This window comes from Anser brachyrhynchus (genome assembly GCF_964034855.1).
Source record: "Anser brachyrhynchus genome assembly, chromosome: 20".
Lineage (NCBI taxonomy): Eukaryota > Metazoa > Chordata > Aves > Anseriformes > Anatidae > Anser > Anser brachyrhynchus.
The window spans coordinates 7,944,299-7,966,152 of record NC_137713.1 but is presented as its reverse complement, the minus strand read 5'-3'; the positions used below and the strand labels follow the sequence as shown (position 1 = coordinate 7,966,152).

At 40.2% G+C, this 21,854-nt stretch overlaps 1 protein-coding gene and 1 long non-coding RNA gene across 12 annotated transcripts in view; both read right to left on the bottom strand.

Annotated features, from left to right (window-relative positions):
• LOC308180859 overlaps positions 1 to 4,351 on the bottom strand; it is an 84,505-nt gene extending 80,154 nt beyond the window's left edge. For 4 of the 5 annotated variants that reach the window (XR_013941217.1, XR_013941218.1, XR_013941219.1 and 1 more), the window contains exon 1: positions 3,548 to 4,254. This is a non-coding gene — a long non-coding RNA (uncharacterized lncRNA). The other variant, XR_013941216.1, reaches the window with a different exon arrangement.
• Positions 4,352 to 11,694: 7,343 nt separating this feature from the next.
• The window catches only part of MYL10 (myosin light chain 10), a 52,296-nt gene continuing 42,136 nt past the window's right edge, over positions 11,695 to 21,854 (bottom strand). For all 7 annotated transcript variants that reach the window (XM_080563178.1, XM_080563177.1, XM_080563175.1 and 4 more), the window contains 4 exons: positions 21,490 to 21,594; positions 17,810 to 17,888; positions 12,700 to 12,748; positions 11,695 to 11,934 (listed from right to left, as the gene is read on the bottom strand). In XM_080563178.1, the coding sequence (XP_080419304.1) occupies positions 11,836 to 11,934; positions 12,700 to 12,748; positions 17,810 to 17,888; positions 21,490 to 21,594 (332 nt within the window). In that variant the 3' untranslated portion in view covers positions 11,695 to 11,835. The remainder of the gene's footprint in view (positions 11,935 to 12,699; positions 12,749 to 17,809; positions 17,889 to 21,489; positions 21,595 to 21,854) is intronic.

Genomic DNA, 21,854 nt, shown 5'->3' with positions numbered 1-21,854 from the left:
GCACCGACGCATGGAATAGCCTCAGTGGAAGGTTACAGTCGACCAAGAGGAGATGGAAAGCCACAGTATGCCAAGTAATACCTGAATATTTATTTTAAAGGACATCGTAACAAAAGTCACCAGTCAAAAAAAAAAATGAATGGCTTTCAAGAGACAGAACTTAAAAGAGCAGGCAAGACAGCTAAATACTTCAAAGGAAGCCTATAAGGAAGAGTACTCTTCATTTTAACTAAGTCCTGGACTGGACACTCCTCTTGCACCCACATAATCATTAATTTCATAAGACTGACTTCTAACATACCCCACGGTAAGCCCCAGATAATACAAATCCACTCTTTATTGCCTCAGTAGTGCCATTTAAAATCAATAGGATTACTCATAGCGGTAAAGTTAAGCACGTGTGAAAGTGTTTGCAAGACTGAGGCCTAAGGCCTGGTCTAGGCACAGCTTTTGTACTTGAAGAACTGGTTCACTTAAAGGTTTGTTTTGTTTTTAGTTTTATTTTTAAAGAAAACAACAGAATAATTAAAGCCATACAAGCACTTTAAAGTGGACACGTTTTTTACTGCTATAACGGGAACTTCCAACAGCACAGCCTTGCCCAGGTCAGCTGCGCTGCTCTAACCACACTCGTGCTCTAGGCAGTTGTGTCGGTGCTGCCAAGAGCAGCCCCGAGTTGTGTGCCTTGAGCAGCTCGACAAGGAGACGCCAGCCCATTACTTCTACTCAAGTCTCTCCAGGTAATTCATCCATGGAAGGCACCCGATGGGATGAACAACGTGGGCAATCCCAGGTTATAAGAACATTTGGTCTGAAGTATATCAAAAAGTGGGAATTTTTTCCCATGATTCTTCCATGTGTGTACACACACGTCTGCCCAGCAGAACAGAAGAAAAAAAAAAATAGAGCTCAGAATTTCACGTGTTCAGAATTGAAGGTGAAAGAAGAGCAAGGTTATCTTGTGAGAAGATGGCAACAAGGAGTGTCGTTCTAAGGAAAGCATTCAAAGCTTCAGGAGGATGCTAGGAGGAGGGGGGTGGAACAGTAGACTCATATTCAGATTGCTAAGAGGTTAAAAAAATTGTCACACTTTCAAAGAAAAAGAGACAAAAGACATTAAGAGTAAACAGGAAATCTGGGAAATCTATTTCATTCAAAGTAGCAAACATCTGGAGTAAATTGTCAAGAACTTAAGACCATCAAAGTGAAGCATTAATGAGGTTAAGAGGCAGCTAGACTGGAGGAGGAGACTGACGAATACAGTGACAAAGGAGAGAGGTGGAGCCAAGATAAACCTGGAGGCAAGGGGCTCATTAGCCTAAGGGGTTTTGTTTTTCTCTCTGCCCAGTACTTCCTTATCTTCTCATTGCTCTAAGCTTAAAATAACTTCTACTGCTTTTTGGTTTATGGAAACAGAACAGTACATTTTTTTCTTAGTAATTCTGTACTGGAATCTGTGACATGGTATTCGATTGTTGAGCCTCCATATTTCTAAGTTTAACTCAGAAAAGCACAAGGAAACTGAACGCACGCTACTCCCTCCACCAAGCAGAGCTTTCTGAAGCCTAGAGTCCTTGTTCCTCACTTTCACCCTCCAAATTAAGAACTATTTTTAATTTTGTTACAGAAAAGAAGAAAAATCTGATCCCTTTAATCAAAAGAATTTAGAAAATATCTCCATAGATTTAAAAGTTGTTTTTTAAAAGACTTGTTTGTTTTAAAGTAATTCAAAACAGGCTAAACAACACCTTTAAAGATGACAAAAAAACAGTAGGCATAAGTGAATAAGGAGTCTAAGAAGGAAATACTTAGCATGACTTATCCCTTAATATCCAGATCCTTCTCTAGAAGGGATAATCAGAAAGCTATGTTGGCCTTTAGTCAAAAGAGGAGAACGGTCTTCCATCTCTGCCTGGACTGTTATTAACTATATTGGTTACATTCACAGTCATTAACATCCTTTAAAATATGATCTTGGGATTTCATTTTCCACCTCCCATTATTGAGCAATGGAACATTCATAAAACAGTAGATGGAAACAAGTCAGAAGAAAAAGAAAAGAAAGCCTCCACGTTCCCATCTCTGCCAGTTAAACTAAATTGAAGATTCAACATGAAATTGATTCAGAAGTGGCAGTATATATGCACACATATTAAAAAGTACACTGGGGGAAGATATAGAATAATAAAACATGCACTTGCCTGTCCTCAGCTGTAATAGCCACAGGCAAACTTCAGCCAAGGCTGACAGAGCAGGAGAGGTTTCAAAGACAGGAAGCTCCTGTGGGTTTCACGGGATAGACAGCTGGGTAAAGGATGAAGATGCTCTTAAAAACCCCACTGCAGTAAAGCATTTACTAGACATGAGAGAATCCACACCAGCCTTTGTTACTTGTCTCATAGCACAGGGGCCATTCACACTGTTGGCTGTCAGCCAAGCACCCATAACAGAGGGGTCAAAGTTTTACTGGGAAGATTTGCTCTTGTTTTTGCAAAAGGCAGATGAAACTTTACTTCAACCTCCACACTTTCTCTGTTAGATGGTCTCAAATGCCTGTCTGCACCTTTCCGGCCTGAAAGGAGCCAAAATGGCTGCTGTGGGGCCACCCCAATGGCTGACCAGCATTCACTCACACAGAGCCCCACAACACTGGGATTTTATTTTTAACCCAAAGCAAAATATGTCCTCCTTAGTGCTTGCAAAGTGCAATGTGTTAGAAAAGTTTGGAACAACCGGAGATGTTCAAGTTACTCAGCCCTGTTGGTGAATTCAGCCACCAGCTCCTGTAGCAGGGTTCTCCTCAGGGAGCCAGATAACACCCGGCTCCTAAATTAGGGCGTCTGAAGCATCCTCTGGTAAATCCCTCACTAGGCTGACTAAATACAGAGTACCAAAAGCCTTATTCCTCATCTTAGCACTTGCATTACATGCTACAGACACCCACAGCAGTTACACAGGACAACACCTCTATTTTATCCATTTTAAGACTGGGAGAAATTAGTGATAGAGGGGCTTCAAGGCACTCCACTCCATTTTTCTCCACTGTTTCTACCTTGCCATTAAAACATAGCTAGAGGGAGCCATCTGGAAAAAATAGGATTACAAGTTTGCTCTGTTTGGGCCAGGTACAGCAACAGGCAGCCCCTCAGGGGAGAGCACGCTGCCCAGCGCCTCAGTCACCAGGGCCTCACCGGGCCCGATACACACAGGCACAAAACACACATCTTTAACACTAAAAGCAGGCAGTTGTTTTTTCAGCAACTGAGGGGTGCTTTAATGAGCACACTGTGTTGAAGCGACTGGAAAAAGGTGATAAGCTTTATATGTTATACAAAAAGCCAGGGGGTTACTTTATATAATCAGACACAGCTGACTAAACAGGGCACGGAAAGTCATTCACAGCTAAGGTAAAACAAAACAACAAAAACCCCACAACCTCCTCATCCTGCCTCTCCCAAGAACCGGTTCCCCAGGCACAAGCCCAGGGTTGATCCGAGGCCTCAAGTACCCTAATTAATATGCTCCTTGGAAAAAACCTCTGCCTTACCTTGGCATGCCAGGGCCTTGCCTCACCTCCGTATCAGCCATGCGGGAGCAGGGAGAGCCAGGGCTGTGTGCAGGCCCACAACAGCTTCTTCTGTCCCTCATGGGCCACGGTTCCAGCGAGGCTGAGAGGAGCCCATTAGCATTAATCCCCCACACTGTGGGGCTGCAGTAGCTCTCGGAGCAGCCCCGCGCAGGTGTGGGAGAGGTCCCAGGTGTTGGTGATGCTCAGGAAGGGCCCTGAACAGCCTCAGCAAAGCCCCACTGGCATTTGCAGAGCAAGGCTGAGGGAAACCTTGGCTCCCCATGCCTCACTCTGGTTAGCATGTTTGCATGTACATATTTAACCCAGCAATAAAACTAAACTTTTCTACTTTTTCCAGGAGAAACAGGGTGGCATGCAGCATTACCTGCATGCTGCTGTTTGTACAAGCGTGGGTGAAGTTTAACACCACTTTAAAAAGAAATGACTGATCATTTCCTTAAGGCTTTTCACAATTTTAGACAAAATATGGATACTTGTACCACTTCAGCACTTGAATCACCCAAGTATTATTTTTCCAAGCATTAAATTCTGTCACAGCCTTTACACTCAGAGCCCAGTTTGGAAGGGCAGATCCTTGCTGAAACCAGCTAATTCCTGTTCTACAAATAACTTTCTGGATGCTATTTAAACCGCATCCTTTTTACATATGATAGCTTAAAGGCACTAGTTTACCAGTAAATTCATGGAGATTTATCTGTTTCTGGCTTGCTAGAGGAGCCCCCCTCTGCATCTCCGGTAATGAAATTTCTACTCATTGCAGCTGTGGTGGTGCTGGCATTTTCCAAGACTTAAAGGGAAAAGGTAGTAGAAATAATCTGCCATTCTTCCCAGTTTTGTGTAAAACAACTTGTTTTTGAGGCATGTGAGCCCGTTACACAGCAAGCAACACCAGTTTTTAGTGATGTGTGGGCAGGTCCATGAAATACGCCAAAATCCATACAAAGCGAGAATCAAAAGGCTTCCAGCAACACTGTGTGAGTTAGCTAAAGGGGAACCAGCTTCCCCCCAGCCCAGGTGTGGAGCAAGGTGTGGTTTGTGTGTTGTGCAGTTACATACAAACCAGCTGCTGCTTGAGCTCTGTGAGAGCCAATCACATGAGCAACCACATTTGGTCTCCAGAGATGGCTTTTTTTATTTTTTTTATTTTTTTTTTCCAGTATGTAACAACCCTAGCAAATACCTGACCAACTCTATCAAGTGATTTGTTGGGATTCAGCTCGTACGTACAGCTTTGCAGGATCAGCATCTAGAAAGGCAATGTAGCCAACTGCTGCTGGTCATCAGGAGACCTGGCTGGTTATAACTCTACTGACTTGCTGTGTGACCTCAGCCAAGATGGTTTGTTTCTTACATTTTCCTCCATCTCTCTGGCTATTTGGATCTCCCACCACTTGCGTACATAGGGTTTCTTACCCCATGAAGGGACAGCTACTGTCTTATAACATTATTACTGTCATTACAACAACAAAAAATTCCTGCCTGGCCTACCATCTGAGCTCTGTACTCCTGCTGAAGCAGCTGACCAAATGCAGAGCTTGCCGGTATATTTTGCCAAAAAAAAAAAAAAAAAGTTCCTCAAGTCAAAAGGCATACTAAGCAATCATTTAAACTGAAAAGGCCAGCAACAAATGGCAACTATTCCCCAGATAAGGACTCAAGGAGGTATGGCTATGCTTGACCTTGAATACCTGAGTTAGCATTCCTAGGCCCCTGCTTTATAATCAGCAGAGTCAGATAGATGCTTGCAGAGGCTGAATCAGAGCAGAAATGAATTTAAGTGCCCTGTAATGCCTATTCAAGGACCTCTTTCCCTTCACTGAAGAGAAGTCCTGCAGAGATAAGCCTCCTCGAATACACACTAGATTTAAGTGGCCAATGTTAAGTGAATGCGCAGGAGCATCTCCCAAATTATGTAGTTCTAGCAAAAAAAAATCCAGGTTTGCATGTCAGAAACCTGTGCTACTTCAAATACTGTGCCACATGTGCTTCAAGGATCCAAGGTCCAGCTCCTTCAAAGTGAAACCCCATCTATGCCTTCCAAAGTTCTGAGTTTGGAAAAGAGTAATAGCATGTTGAGAGACAAGGGACATCAGCCACAGCAACTGTGCCAATGGCTTTGCACAGCATCAGCATGCCCAGAAGTGTTCCTTAGCGAGCTGTGAACCCAGCCACACAATCAGAGCTCTGGAAGTGGAGTCTTTTCTGGTGCAAGCCATAGGCTTGCCTTTAGGAATCCAAGTGGATTTGATCTTGCATATAAACTAGCTTTGCTCAACCTGGTTTTCCCCCGTTTGCAGTGGGAAATCGAGTTTGATTGGGTATAAGAATTATCACAGGTACCTTAAGAGAGGTATGGCTGGCTGTTGTTTTTATATAACACCTTGCTGGTGACCACCTGAATTTAGACTGATTGGGAAATGAAGCAAGGCCCACAGGTGAGAAACTTTTCCTGTACAGTTGCCCACAGGCAGGTTGAAGACCAGTGACCTACAGTACAGCTAAAAAACATGTCCTACATGAATTACCACTGCTAAAATCAGAAGACATTTCAAGGTTGTCGACAGAGAAGGAAGAGGAGAAGGAGACTGTCCTGGGGTCAGATTCCATTCAATATTAACAATTCGAAGGGCAAAATGGAGAGCATGTATACAAAATTTGTCAGTGACGGACAGAGCTAAGGCAACTTATGAGGAGTTTGGAGGACAGGGATGGAATTCAGAACAGCTTAAATTGAAGGGGAGAAGGAAAAACAACAAGAAGGAATTAAAGGCTAGTGCAGATCATTACATGTTAGAAGAAAGGCACCAGTAAAATACGGATAGTAATTGGCTCAACTGTAGTTCCTCAGGGAAGGATCTGATGTTAAAAGTGGGGCACAGACCAAACATATGTCAGCAAATGGAAGCAGCTGAGTAAAAGGCAAGTGCCACTGGGGCTGTATTAACAAGGCTGCCCTATATAAGATCATAGCATCACAGATTTATTGAGGTTGGAAGGCACCTCTGTAGATGTTCCAGACCAACCCTTCTGCTTAAAGCAGTGTCAGCTAGAGCAGGTTTCCCAGGACCATGTCCAGTTGGGTTTGGGATATATCCAACATTGGAGACTCCACAATCTGTCTGGGCAACCTGTTCCAGTGTTTAACCACCATCACAGTGAAAGAGTTGAAATGAAATTTCCAGCACTTCAATTTATGTCCCTTGCTTCTCATTCTGCCACTGGACATCACTGCGAAGAGGCTGGATTTGTCATCTTCACTGCCACATATTGGGCATTTGTACACACTGAAGTTCCCCCGTCCTCTTCCCAAGGCTGAGTAATAGCAGCTCTTTCAACCTCTCTGTGTATGTCAGATGTTCCAATCCCTTAATCATCTTCATGGTCCTTTGTGGATTTGCTCTTGTACGTCCACATCTTTCTTGTACTGGGGAGCCCAGAACTGGACCCAGCTCTCCAAATGTGTCTCACTGGTGATGAGTGGTAGACTCACCTTCCTTGACCTGCTGGCAATGCTCTTCCTCATACAGCTCAGGATGCTGTTGGCCTTCTTTGCTGTAAGGACACACTACAGGTTTATATTCAACTTGTTAGCCACTAGGTCTTTTTCTGTACTCTGGTCTCTGTACTAGGTCTTATTCCTCCTCTGGGGAGGAGTTATTCCTCCCCAGGTGATGGGCTCCACATTTTGCTTTGACAAACTTTGAGATTCCTCTCTGCTCATTTCTCTACTTCACTGAAGTCCCTCTGAACAGCAGCACAACTACCTGGTCTGCTCCATCCAATTTTGTACAGTCTTCAAATTCACTGAGGTTGCACTCAGTCCCATCATCCAGCTCATTAATGAAAATGTTAAAACTGTATTGGTATTGTATTTTTACACAGAAAACTTATACTTCAGACAATCTGAACCTTTTTAACATTAGTGAAAATTCAAGACGTGTCCTCAGATAACCCATGCTGGCACATTACCAAGGTAACAGAGACAGAGGGGAAGCAAAGCTAAGGAAATTTCTGGGATAGGAAGAACAGGCTACAGGGGATCAGAAGCAAGCAGCTACTAAGAAAGAGAGGAATGGAATAAACATTTCCCCACATTGCCTAGAAAAATACATAACCTTCACTGCTGCTGCATCACAGGGCTCTTTTGTTTTGTTTTGTTGTTTTTGTTTTCCTTGTTTTTTTACAGATAACTCCTACAATAAATATTCCATTCTGGCTGGTGCTGGAATATTTGTCCAACTTGACATATCACGTTTTAAGAAAAAAATATACACAAAGTTAAGGTAGTCATAAAGAGAAAAAGAATTAGAAGTGTAGAAGAGATCATTGAGAGGAAAAGTTGGAAAATAACATTGAAAAATAGAAAACTAAGCAGTCTTCCAGTGTGCTAATGTTCATTACAAAGAGGGTAGAAAGGATGAAAATGATTTAATTTGCAGACAGATTTAGGTTAGATGGTTTGGGGAAAAATTCTCATATAGATAGATGTGTTGTTTTTTGTTTTGTTTTTTTTTAGTATGCATATATATTTAATATGCATATATATATATTTATATATATAAGGCCAGCACTTGAATAAGGCTTGCTTTGGATGTGAGGCTACCGACTTGGAAAGTTTAGAAAGATTAAACAAATATTTCTAACAACAACCATGCCTCCAAGCAGAACAACAAGCCAGAGGGAATGCATAAGAACCTTTCTTCCTCTGCCTTTTATGACAGTATATTTCAAATGTTGCTGCACCCTTTCACAAGGTTTCAGAAAGGCTTACAGTGTTAAACTTTTAAGTGTTAATAAAGCAGATTATCAATTCTTCACTGTTTCTTTGTTTTCTTACCATCCAAATAGTAATTGTTTGTGAAAGGGCTGACACTAAAGAGCAACTGCTGGAGTTCACACAAGTTCAATTCCCATCTGATCACTTTAATGATGCTTTGGTGAGAATCTTGGTTTTTGTGGAAATAACCTCAGCTCTTTGTTTCCTTTACTTAGTTGAATCTGCATCCAAAAACCTGTAAGCACAGCTCCATTTCCCCAAATGTGGATTAAAATGAAATCAGGATTGATAAAGATTCTTAGAACAAGTCCATAATGATTTCATCACGTTAATCTGAACATTTGTCCTTTTCCCTTATAGAAGGGGAGGGTTACAGCTTCAAATTCTGTTGTGTGATGGCCCAAGAGCCCAAGGTGCAGAAGTCCAAATGAACAACAAGCTTAATGGTACAATCCAACCCAAAGGTCTCTTCAAGCAATCTGCTAACAGGCACGTGTCTGCTGTACTAAGTGCAGTTATCCTGGGGCAAGAGACAGAAAAAAGAAGAAAAAAAAAGTGGAATGGATTTTGAACAAAGAAAAGTGTAATGAAGAGGAAGAAGAACCAGGGTCCTAAGGAATTTGGGCCTCTATGAAGCCCAAGAACTGCTTCAGAGTGTCACAAGAGCTCTGGGTGGTTGAGGGTACTGTGGTGGTGCATTAATGTTTGGTATCTGCTGGAGGACCTCACAGCGTACAGCCCACACCTTGGTTTGGTCCCCTTTAGGAGCTGGAGGACATTTGGACTGAATTTCAGAAAAACTTCTGCTTCAGGGAAGTCATCAATGGAAGGGAAGGAGAAGGAATCATCATGGAAGTCTACAATGAGAGGTCCAAGGGTCAAGCTGAGAAGTCAAGCTGCAGGTCAGGTTCAGGTCCAGTGACAATTCTAGGGCCAGACACAGTTCAGTGGCTGGTGGGAAGGCTCACAGTGATAAGGAAGGTCCAAGTGCTGACCTGAAGGAGAGGAGGGGTGCAACCTGGAAAGGGGCAGAGTGCAGCAGACTTTCATCAGTTTAAGACACTCCAGAGCTGCACTTGAAGAAGTCGTGTAACTAAGTAATAACAGATGAAAAATGATCCATCAAAAAGTGTGTATGCTTTGATGGAAAAATGTGACCTCACCTTTCAAGAGCACTGTCCTCAAAGTTTTTGTCTACCAACTCACACAAGGAAAAATAAATACTCTCTGGATAGAAGGCAAAAGGTAAGCCCTAATGCCATTTTATCTACTCTTCAATCTCATTCTGAACTCTTTAAACAGAACAAAAAATGTAAGCACCATACGACATCTGATGCCTGAGTGACTTCAGCTCCTGTTAGTGGAACAGTCAGTATTCACTCGATGGGGTATATCATTTTGTGGAGCTCGTACAATGCAGCACTAGATTTGTATGTTTATGCCATAGAAGAGCATTTTCCAGACTCACTGCTCAAGCAACTTCCAAATTAAATCTGCAAAGGAAACATCAATTTCTCTCTCCTATAAGCAGCCCCTTTCTCTGCTGAGAAGTGTGGTCACTTGTTTGGGTCCACAAAAGAGTACAAAGCAGAAGCTTACAAATACCTTTCTTTCTACTCTGCCACTGAAAATACCTCCATGACCTCCCATTGCCTAGCTACAATCTCATCCCATAGTGGTGCTCCCACACTTATAAAATAAAAACACATTTTGGGGAGAAAAGTGCCATCACGTGAAACAGAGGTAAGAGCTGTGCCTGTACAGGAAAGCCTAGCTTCTGGCAGATAAGTCAGAAGATGGAAAAAGAGATTATGCATTGCATTACATGGAGTTTCACTAGTCCCAAAAACCCAGTCAAGCTGCATACCCCATAGGGAGGACCTGGAGGAGCACGCTGTTGTTTTAAATGTTACAAGAATATATGCCAAGAAGTGTCAAAGCCCTTTCCACATCTTCAGCAAGACTCATGCATAAAAGGGTCAAATTTTGGTTCTAGTTGGCTCCACCAGTATTTTGCAGCAATCTAATTCTTCGTAGACACAATTAACTCACCTACTTTCACTAGAAAAACACTTACTACAGGAACATGTGTGGTGCTTCTGAACATAGGCGCAAGGGGGTAGATTTATTATGCCAGCTCTGGGCATGTCCTTGCCAGGAGCCTTCTTGTTCTAGTTTTCCCACATTACCGATGTGCACTGAGTGCAGGGCTTTGCTAGAACAACAACAACAAAAAAAAAAACACACAGGTGGGGCTGAATGTCACTTCCTTAAGTCATGCAGATGCTAAAGCTTTTTCATTTAACTTTTCTGCCTTTCCTGATCAGGGCAGAGTTTGACCTCTTGTCCTCAAGTTCTCTTTCTAGAAAGAGTATAAGAAATAGAAAAGAAGCAGCTTGTTACTCCATGTCTGTGGGACTGTTGTGCCAACAACACTGATGCAAAAGGAAACCATTTGCATTAGTTTTTAAAACAGCAGAAGCTTGTTTTACTTTGGCTGCAATGTCCTTCTGACTCCCACGCAGGAAGTTTTCGTGCAGTATTCCACATAGGCAGAATATGTCCAATTCCTAGAAGTCCAAATACAAGAAACTGTAGCCCATTTTAGAAGCTATGCTACCTTGAATTATAAAAGTGATAGTTTCCTTTTATGTGTAACCCTGGGCTACAGTTCCTGAGTTTTCTTCTTGTATTTTCCCTAGACTGTGTGGCAAAACACATCCTTCCAACGTGTCCCTCACCTTTAAAACAAGGATCATGACCAACTGGTGAATGAACAAGCCCTTATTATTCCATGGACAACTTCCTACAGATATAAAGATACCTCTGAAGGGGGAAATTCTTTATTGCTGGTTTCTAAGAATGCCTAGGTAAAATTCGTTATGAGAAATATAGACACTGTTCCACTATTTCTGTTCTTTTGCACCAAAGCAAATGAGAGAAGTGGCTTATGAAACTGGACACATCACTGAGACGGTGAAGGCGTATGGTGTATTCGCAAGAGCTTAATATTGTTTTATTTACACTTTCAATGCATGGGGCTGTGAAATGGAACAGAATTCTACTTACCAAATGCTTTTCCCAGTGCAGTAAGTTAGAGGATTTCTCAATTAGCACAGGGAGCTTATGTATAAAAGACAAGAGGTTAAGCAACATTGCAGTGCCCAGTGGACCATCTGGTGAACATTAGGATTGTCAATAAATCACGAAAGCATCAGTTCATCAAGAAAATTCCATTTCAAACCACTGACACACAAAAAAAAAGGGATGGGAAAAAACTCACAAAATTGGTATTTTCATCTTTTATAAAAACAGGAGCATTAAATAACTTTAATCTAATTTCAATTGTTTTATTGGTTCTCTTCTGATGACCACATGACTTCACATACTGAATGTTTAGCCCTTTGTCTTGCACAGAAAAGCATAATGAAATAACTTGGTGCATCATCGCAGGAGCTCAGCTTTCATTTTAGTCTTTCTCCTCACCATGGGTGATAACGTAACAGAGGTTCTTATAGTCAAGATTACCAGAGACATCTGGAGGGAAAGCAGCAAACATCTGGTTGATCTGCCAAGTGAACAGGAGATAAGTGTTACAAACGTGGGACTGTGAGACAGCAACATGTACTGCTTTTCATTTTCAACCCAGTTCAGCTCCCTTCTGGCCTGATTCATTAACCATTATGAAAATTTTTCCCTAGTTTCATTAAAATTGAAATAGGAACCAGGATAAAACTGGTTAACACAGTCCTATTAGAATCCCCAAAAGTTCCCTATCAGAAAGAGCTTTCCCTAAAGTCCAGGTAAGCTCTGACTAAAAATTGTATTCCAGTCTGCACTCCAGTCTGTTCCTGCCATGAACAAACTCCACTCAATCTCTTCTTTTGAAAAGGAAGTCCCTCTAAATTCCTCCCAGCCAGCAGAATCCATGTTCAATCTCACACAAACCACAAAGTCAGTACCTCATTTCAGAACTCATTTCGGATTTCAAACAAAATAACTCTCACAGAAATGGAAAACAGATCACAGTCCCCACCCAAACGCATTTGAACTCTAGTAAATTCATTGCCCAGCTCACCATAGGAAAGAACAGCAAGAGATAGGCCACGCTTACACTTGGATGGAAGTCCAAAGAATCTGTTTGACTTTGATTTAGCCATGGAGCTATTCAGAAGAGATGCTTTGAATTGTTCCTAATTGCTAGAGCTGGCCTCAACCTTCTCTCAGACTGGATTTGAGCTGATTTCATGCATTTAAAGAGGGGCAAATGCATATGGCTGAGGAGTAGCTGGAGATGCATTCCTATTTTGAGTAAGGAAGAAAAGGTCCTTACCTCTTCTTGACTGAACCGGTCTGCCTGTGTCATAAGCATTTCTTTGATGCTGTTCAAATAAAATGAAATAACCTGATTAAAGGGTGATAATGGCACATGACAATTCAGAAGGCAAGATCCCTCCTGAAGTCGCATGAAAGAAAATCTGTGTGACTGCATAAATTAGAGCTGTTAATCCTTACATGATATTGTAAGAGATTTTCTGTGGGCACCCATCAGTGTCAATGCCTCGCTCTGCCAACTTATTTTGCTTTTGTGACATTTTATAGAGGTTTTAAATTGTTTAAGGTTATTACCCTAATTGTAATACAGCAATTTTGTATGCTTATCTTAACCTAAAATGGTAGGTTTTCTCACTTGCTGTTTAAAGTTTGGATCACTTAACAAAACCAAAAGAAAGAATATTTTCTGTAAAATCGGAGGATGAAAGGAACGGAGCATGAAATGAGAAAGAGGACTTGAAAGAGAACTCCAACAGCTATTCCAAATCATCATCTGAGAATCCCTTTATTTGCATGCAGTCATTCCCAGAGGAGACTGTGAAACTGTGTGAGACCTGTTGTATTTCATGGTACAACATCTTGATCTGGAGTTACAGAAGTGTAACAAGGAGCTTATCCCACACACAATCTGCATCTTATGCAATTACATCAAAGAGAATATTTTTGGGACGGATCCTCAGCTGATTTACACTCTGCTTTCAAACCCATTGTGGGAAGTCAGTATAGCATGTAATTTTTTTTACCTAAGTGTATAGGCGAATAGAAAAGCCAAGAAGAACAATTACTGCTTCCAGTCCATCCCCTTTTCATAAAATGTCTTTACATTTCACCCCGTTACTCACATACTGATGGCAGTGTATGTACAATCTCTGAAAACATCCACCAGTATCAACTCACTGATATCACACAATCATCCCTTCCACTTGCACTGATAATTTCTCCTTTCTGTAGGAGAATTCCTATATTAATTCAAAAGATTTTGCATTCACATTGCAAAGGCACAGTTGTTTTTTATTGTTGTTGTTATTATCAAAGGTATTTACCAGGGCTTTTTCCAGATCAGTAAAACAGATTATAGATCCGTGATGACAAATGAACAGCCTGATGTACAAAAACAAAAGCTGAAACAAGTACAGAAATCTGTTTTAGTTTGTAGATTGGAAAAAAGGACGTTTTTTTGAAGAATTGGTATGGGGAGAGTACAATAGCTCTTCTGAAGACAGCCCTTTCTGTTTTTTAAAGTGAATATTTAAAAATAACTACTTATAATAGAAATCATGCCTGCACAGGAACACTTTCATACAAGTAAAATTCACCTACTGTGGATGCAGATGTTCAGGCAAAATAGTAACGCTTCCCTTCCTGCTCCCATCCAGCATGCATCTTGAGTGAAACAAGTCACACAGATAAAAGTGTAATTTTGATGGCAAAGCTACAACTTTACTTCCTCATATCTCTAACACATATTTTTTTTCCAGTAAAAAGCTACAACAAAGACATTTGCGTAAGAGGCATATACACTTCTGAATCTCTTTCTTAATGATGTGAAGTACTCACTTGGAAGGATACAAAGGGAAAACTGAAAAAGGAAGTTTATGGGTAATGAATAAGGACCTTACCCACAAGGACAAGCATGGAAATATTCAGGCAAGTTTGGGGAAATACTCTGAACTCACAGACAGGGCTTAAGCTCTCCTATATGTTTTCCTTGCACTACTTTCCCATGCTCTATACTTAGCAGTCTTTCTTCACCTCTTTCTCTCATATTGCCATTTCTGTCTTGTTAGTCTGGTCATTTGTTATGTGACTGCATTTTTTGAAGGGGAATTCTCAGATGCTCTCTGGTTCGGGGAGTAGAGAGATCATTCTCATCAGCATAAATTGATTATTGGATGTATGTGCACTGGGACAAACATCATTAGCAAATGTAAATAGGAAGTGTGATACAGGAAGGAGCTTGGTGAATAGAAGGAAGCACTTACAGCAATTTTGTCAGAAGTCACAAATAAGCTTCATCAGAAACAGGACTGAATTAAAAAGAGATCTGGGCGCGATGTGTCCTCTACTCACATGCTTAAAGTATTTAGGGGAAAAGAAAAGATCAAATATCTAATTATAATCTTCTGATGCATATCCCAGTAGGCTCTGGCACACTCACAAGGAAGAAGGACTGAGTTAAGGATCTATGCACATTTTCCATTATTTATTTTATAGGGAAATGAACACTCGCTATTTCCAAAGCTAGAGATTATGTGTTTTTTTCTTTCTTTCTTCATGTATCTTGTTTTCTTTTTTAAAGACTATTTGTTTCTCAAACAACAACAACAACAACAACAAAGTCTTCTGGGCAAAAAAGAATCATTTGCCTTGATGTGGGTGTCTAAATGTTATCTCTTGTCCTGCCTGACATCAGTTCCTTCTACAGAAACAAATATTTTGTTGCCTCCTTGTATTTTCAAAACATTTTTAAAATTATCTGTAAAATCTCTGGGACACTTTGTTATTCCCCTGGGATTTCCCTTCATACATTGTTTTCTCAGAAAAGAAAAAAAAACACCACAGGTGAGTTACAATAAGCAGTTCTCTACAGCTATGATGAGAAATATCACGAGCTCAGTCAAACTAATCTGTAAAAGTCCAGAATGCATTTAAGCTCTCTGGGTCCATTTTCCTCTGGTACAAATCTGTAAAGTTTTGTTGGCATCAGCATTAGACACAGTTGATGTTGGCCTGACTCACTTTGTCCAATGAATGGCATTTAGGACTGAATCATCTAACCTTTCCAAAAGCTATGCCAGTTTACACCAGCTGAGAATCTGACCTAAAGCATTTTCTCTTTTTGACATCATGCTATAGGAAGAAGTTTATGTGTGGTATAATGATGCAGACAAACAAAGTCTGTCATTGAACTTGGAATTAAGTTATAAACTCCTGGAGCTTCTGGAAAGGTTAGAAGACTCCATCACAGCTACCATCAGATGGACTAAGTGAGTCATTTCCAGACTAGAGGTGAAAACACGCAGAGGGAAGAGACATAAAAATCCCCAGAAGGATGTTAACTCCATGAACATAAAAAGAAGTTCTGATTAAAAGGTCAACATGGCTGGTTTTGGAGAGGAACATTCCAGGATTTTTTAATACGGAGAAATATTATTTATTAACATTAACTGTCATATTGAAAGGGCTGCATGAGCCAACAAAAAAATTATTTCAAAACCTTCAAATGCCTAAATTTTGGAAACATATGAATAGAAGTTAAACCTCAAAGACATTCACGGAATTGATTTAATGGTTTGTTCTGTAATGATCAACATTACCCTCGGGTCTAATAAGTAAACATTATGCTCTGTTGTGGTGATGAACTAAAACAATTGTCTAATGTTAGCAGTGCAGTGGGGGTGGGAACAAGGTTGACCTTTTCCATCAAGGAAAAAAAAATGTATTTCTCTCTCATCTTTATTTTGGAGTGTGATACTGCATTCCTAATTTGCCCCAAACTCCAAGTGGCTTCCAGCATCCAAGGAATGTAGAACTGGACACAGGGTGGCAAGCTGGCAGATTTTGTATGTGGTGCATTGTTACAGACAGTGGTGGGAAATATAACATTTCATGGGTTTTGTATCATCAGAAGGTTGTATTTCATGGTTGTGATTTCACTACCGTGTGATCTGGCCTATTAAGCAACAAGCTAAACTTTATTCTGATAATGTTTGAGTCACTTTTGATGTATTATCCTGAGTATTCTTCCCAAGCTGTTTGGACAGTGTTAACCCCAAAGCAAGCAGAAAAACTGTTAACTCTCTATTCCTCCCACTTGTTTGCTACATCCACTTGTTGCATCTTGATTTAATTAATTTGGAAGTTCTTTACTGAACTTGGCTTTTTTGGGGGGGGGGGGGGGGGGAGCATATTGCTTACCATAATAGGACTCTCATACCCACTGGGAATTAAGTGCCACTGCCATAGAAAAGCAAATTGGTAATGGAAAAATATATGTATGTGACTTTCCTATTTTTAACTAACTTCATGAGACATTAGTAATTGCAGATACTGTCCTGGAAAACTCCACCTCAGAGGTTCTGGTAACAGGCTTAGTATTCCTTTGCCTTATCACAACATCAGCAGAATTTCTTGATGCAAATACAGCTTTGTAACTCATGGTTCCCTAATAAGCTTGCTATACGTACTATGCTTTAGAAAACTTACCTGAGTTGGCTGCTACATTAATAGTACAGACCCCAAATTCACTGAGGAATTTCATCATATGCATAAATGTAGGCACATAAAGCATTTCACTGGAGCCATAGGTCAGACCTCCTCATCCACTGCCTTGATTTGGTATCATTTATCTCATTTACCTGAAGGCCTGCTTACACCATTTGGACAGTATAATGAGGATTTACATTTGTGCAATTAGCTCTTAAAGTCTTTTTACCCTGCTCTATTGGTGTAACAAGTTACGAATACAAATTAGGTCCTGCCCCCTTATTTAAAGAATAGCTATATTGATAATAATTGTCATATTATTAATAGCATTATTTGCTTTTGCTCCCACCATATCTAGTGGAAATTTACAGCAAATTGTTGTCTAGAAGCAGAAGGCTCAAACAGTAAACATGTAACAAGGAAAATGTTCTTACTAAAACCATGTCCCCGAGTTAATTAAATTGATCACTTTTTTTTTTTTTTTTTTTTTAAGGGGAATAGCTTTCCCATTTTAGTCAAGCTCTCTGAGAGCTAGGCACCAGACATTCATTTTAATTTTACATATGGAGTTAATCTACAAAGAGTCATGTGTTGATTTATATCCAGATCTTCAAAAAAGGCTATCTAATGGCCTACATGTGATTATATTTCCGTTGCCTCTTGCAATGTCTGAAGACAATAACATCTCTTTTTGGTATACAAATACAATCATACAATGGTCTAGTCTTTTAACTGTGGCTTACAAAGCCTGCCAGTTCCTCTGTCTCTTAAAATCCTATGAAAAATATAGCTTTTAAGGAGTTCATTAAACTTGTACAATTACAACTACTATTACTACTACTACTACTACTATTATTATTATATGATTATTATTATTATAAAAGAATTTTAGGTAAACTTACTAGTCTGCCTTTATGTGGCCTTTTCCTTCTGGGTCGAAAATCTTAAAAGCATTCAGAATGGTTTCTTCTGGGTCCGTGCCTAAAATTAATGAAATATAATTTAGAAGCCAGGGTGTATTTCTGTAGCTGGTGAATACTTGCTATGTAATTGTGTTCACTGGAAAACAGAGCAAAATGGAGAATTCTGCAGTTGGAGGTTTGAAGACAAAGGTTCCTTAAGTCAGCAACATTTGTCATGTCACATAAACAATAGAGGTGAATAGTTCAATGCTCAGAAGCTTAAAAATAATAACTCATATCTATTCTGTGTCTGCAGGAGAGAAAACTTCCAGGAACTGGTCTCCAATATCAGTACCCAGAGGATTAGTGGCTTTCAGAAATGAAAATATAACAAACTGTTTCCCTCACTGGCTTCCTCTAATCTTGTACTGTACGTTCCTTGTAAAAACACTTTTTGATGTTACTTGTTCTTCACTATATAGAGAAGAGGTTATTTCCCTCACTAAAGGAAATGGAGCTCATCATAAAAATCCGAATGTCAATGAAACGCAGTGGAAACAGGATGATCAATATAAAATGGTGATTTGCGCTTATATTCCGTAGCACACTCCCACGTAAGTATATCTTCATTAAGTAAGTGTTACTTACAGAAACAGAATGGTTTAAAGCACTAGATTGTTGCTCCAAGAGTTTGCTTCTGCTCTTAGCTGGGCCACAAACTTTTGGTATGACTTTAATTTCTCTGCTCCTCTGCTCCCAGCAATAAAATTATAGTAACAGTCTTCTTTTTATTCCATCCTTTATCTGTCCCATCTATTTAGACTGGGAAAAAAATTGGGTCAGGGAATAGCTTCCACAGTGCCTTTGGCTGGGATTTTTGACTATTCTGTAATACTGCAGATTCTGCGTATTCTTAATCACAATCAGTTTCTACCCACACCAAAAGATACCCTATTTACTCTCTTTTTGACTACTCCTCAGTATTTCAAAACGTTATGGTACCACAATGCAAACTGTTATTATATAACTTTAGGAAAACAAATTTACAAGCAAGTATATTGACCCATGAGGTTACTTGGGATGCTGAACTGTTGAAAGTGTGACTAAAAAAGGGTAACTATTGGAAGAATCCCATTAGTATTTAAGTTTATATTCCAACGTTTGACACAGAGAGAACCAGAACAGAACCCAGGCAAGGTTCTCTGCTCTAACAAGTATATACATTCTTGACACCTCCTTAGTTTTCTTTGTAATCATAAGGATTAGTACTAGTATCCTAGGGGATATAATGGTCAATAAACCAAAGACTATATGGCCTCCTTCTTGTTATACACTGGCCGTGTATATTTTTCTGCCAACCTGTAAGCAATGTATTCAATCTACAATGAATGTATGATCAACACAATGAGGATTGGTATTTAATGACTGTTTTGATAGTCCTTTGAACAGAAACTTCTCCCAGCTCTGAGGAAAGGTCTGCATTTTAAATAGTCACCACTGTGTGGGGGATTTTTTTTTCTCCTTACTGTGTTTTACATTTTCTACTCTGTCATATCCTTGGACTTTGGCTTTGAAGAGAAGCAATGCAGCAGGCATTCTTTATTGATTAGCTGGTAAATAAAGTGGTTTCTTTGATGTGCAGCATCTCTGTTTTCTGTACAAATTGTATTATTCTGACTCCCTGTAGAAACAGCTCCATGTGGTTGGCATTAACATAAACTGAGTTTTGTTAGCTGTTCATCTGGCATCATAATCTCCATATACAAAGCTAAAGCTCGTCCCAAAAATCCCAGCTTCCCCTTTATGACAGAAATCAATTATAGCACAACAAATTTTACTTAGAAAGCACCTTTCACCAAATTCTCTGAGTGGTACTTAGCTAATAAAGAGTGTTGCAAAATTGCCATATCCACTTCCTCTAGCCTTTTCTCCTTTTCTAATTGCACTACAAAGGCTCTTCATCCCAATTAGTTTTGATTGGGAATGTGCAGTCTTTTGGCTCTGCTTCCTTTGCATGACAAACCCAACCAGAAGGGCATGACAAGCACAGCTGTGATTTTCCCTTCACCAAATGGAAATTAAAAAAAAAAACTCCTCCTCTGCTAGTAGCCAACTGGAAATCTGCAGACAACAGGGGTATGCTTTACCATTCACCTTCTTGTGCTGGCACTGGTTTTAGGCCACACAATCGGCAGGGCTGGACTCCTTGCCAGCTTCAGCAATCATAAGAGATAAGAGGAAAGATGGGGATGGAGGAACAGCTCATTTCCATGCTCTGTGCAACCATAAGCAACACAAATAGACAGCAATATGCAGCAGGGCACCCCTTTAGAAACCCACAGGAACACCCCATCAGAAACAGAAGAGCATGGAGAAGGGCATTACCTACTTTGCCAGATGATATTCAGAATGTAAAGGTGCAGGTACCACTATGATCAAGACAGATCAATGTCTGGGTAATAAAATCTGCACCTCAATGTCAGTCTAGAACCTTCCCCGTCACCTCCCAGACATGCTGTATTCCTTATCAATAGTGAGTTTCTTTGAGGACTAGTTACATCAGTTCTTCCTTTCAGACCTATTTTCTATTCCAAGGGTAAAAAGCCCTTCTTTGAAATTGTGCTTAGGAGTATAAAGCCAGAGGCCAGCAGCAATACAATAAATGCTTTTTTTAAGACGAGGTGATCAGATTTTTCCTTTTTTCCATTCATTTTTATTTGTGTTATCTTCATAATTTTTACCCCAAGGAAGAGTAAAGAGGGAAAAGAGAATCACATAATATTAGTTGTTTTAACAGTCTTCTGGAATGTGCTTGGCTAAGGCCAACTACCTTGCTCTGAAGGTCAAGGCTTTCACCTATCTCTAATTCATACAGGAAGATGACTAGAGGGTTCTTTTGGCTTCACACTCCCTGTTTTGCAGTTTCCAGCCATATAAACGATATAACTAAATTACTAGCTTCCACACAGAATTTAGTACCTACAATTTCTGAACTCCCTACAGTCATTTATATATATTCTGTGGCAATGGGCCAAATTCCTCTCTGTTATCATTCTAAATCCACTGAGATTAAATTAGTCCAATTTATCCATTCATTAGGAGTTATTCGGCAAAATCTTCATTCAACTTAAGCCAATAGCTTAATTACCATTGACCTCAAATGAAACCAACCCTGGGCTACTGGGTTACTACTATAACAGAAAATGAGGGAAGACCATGCTGCTTCTTCATGGCCTTTAACTGTAAGGATAGTGCAGAGGTCATGTTCGCATGAGTCACAGGAGTTCAGAAAGGTTTTCACAGAATACTGAAGATAGTTTTAAACCAGTTAACACTGGGAATAATACCAGCACAGCATGAGCGACAGACTTCAGCCTAGGACCCGCAGATGGTGAATAACTCTTCTGCACTGAGCTCCAGCCTGCCATGATTTCATTACCTTCTAGACCTCAATTTGCCACTTTCATGTTGGCTTATGCAAGCTGAAATCACACCTTTGAATTGTCCTCTGGACTGTCTCTCAGCCATTTCATACTTCATCTCTGTCTGCAAAAATGGAGATCACTCCTTGCCTTTAAGCATTGTTCTGTGGATACATTACTATAATTTGCAAGGTGCTGAGATATTTCTGTGCTTAGGATCTTTGACAGATACCTCTCCAATCCCCCAAAGGTACTTACCTTTCAGCTTTTCCCCAAACATAGTAAGAAAGACAGTGAAGTTAATAGGACCTGGCGCCTCCTTTACCATGTCTTCTAGCTCTTCATTCTTGACATTCAGACGACCTGCAGCAGAGATCATTTTTCATAATAAATCACAAATTGTGTTTCAAAAAATTATTCCCATTCATCTCCTCCCACTGGGGAGCTCAGGGCTCTGTGCAACTTTGCTAATAACATGGTAGAACACAACTCCAGAGTATTCCAATGTATTCTGAGTTGGAATACAGAGTTGGCTCTAAGATCAAAGGGTGACTGAAGGAGTAAGAGGGATAAATGATATAGACCTGGCCAGCAGCAGACCAAAGAAGGGGCCACTTCCAAAT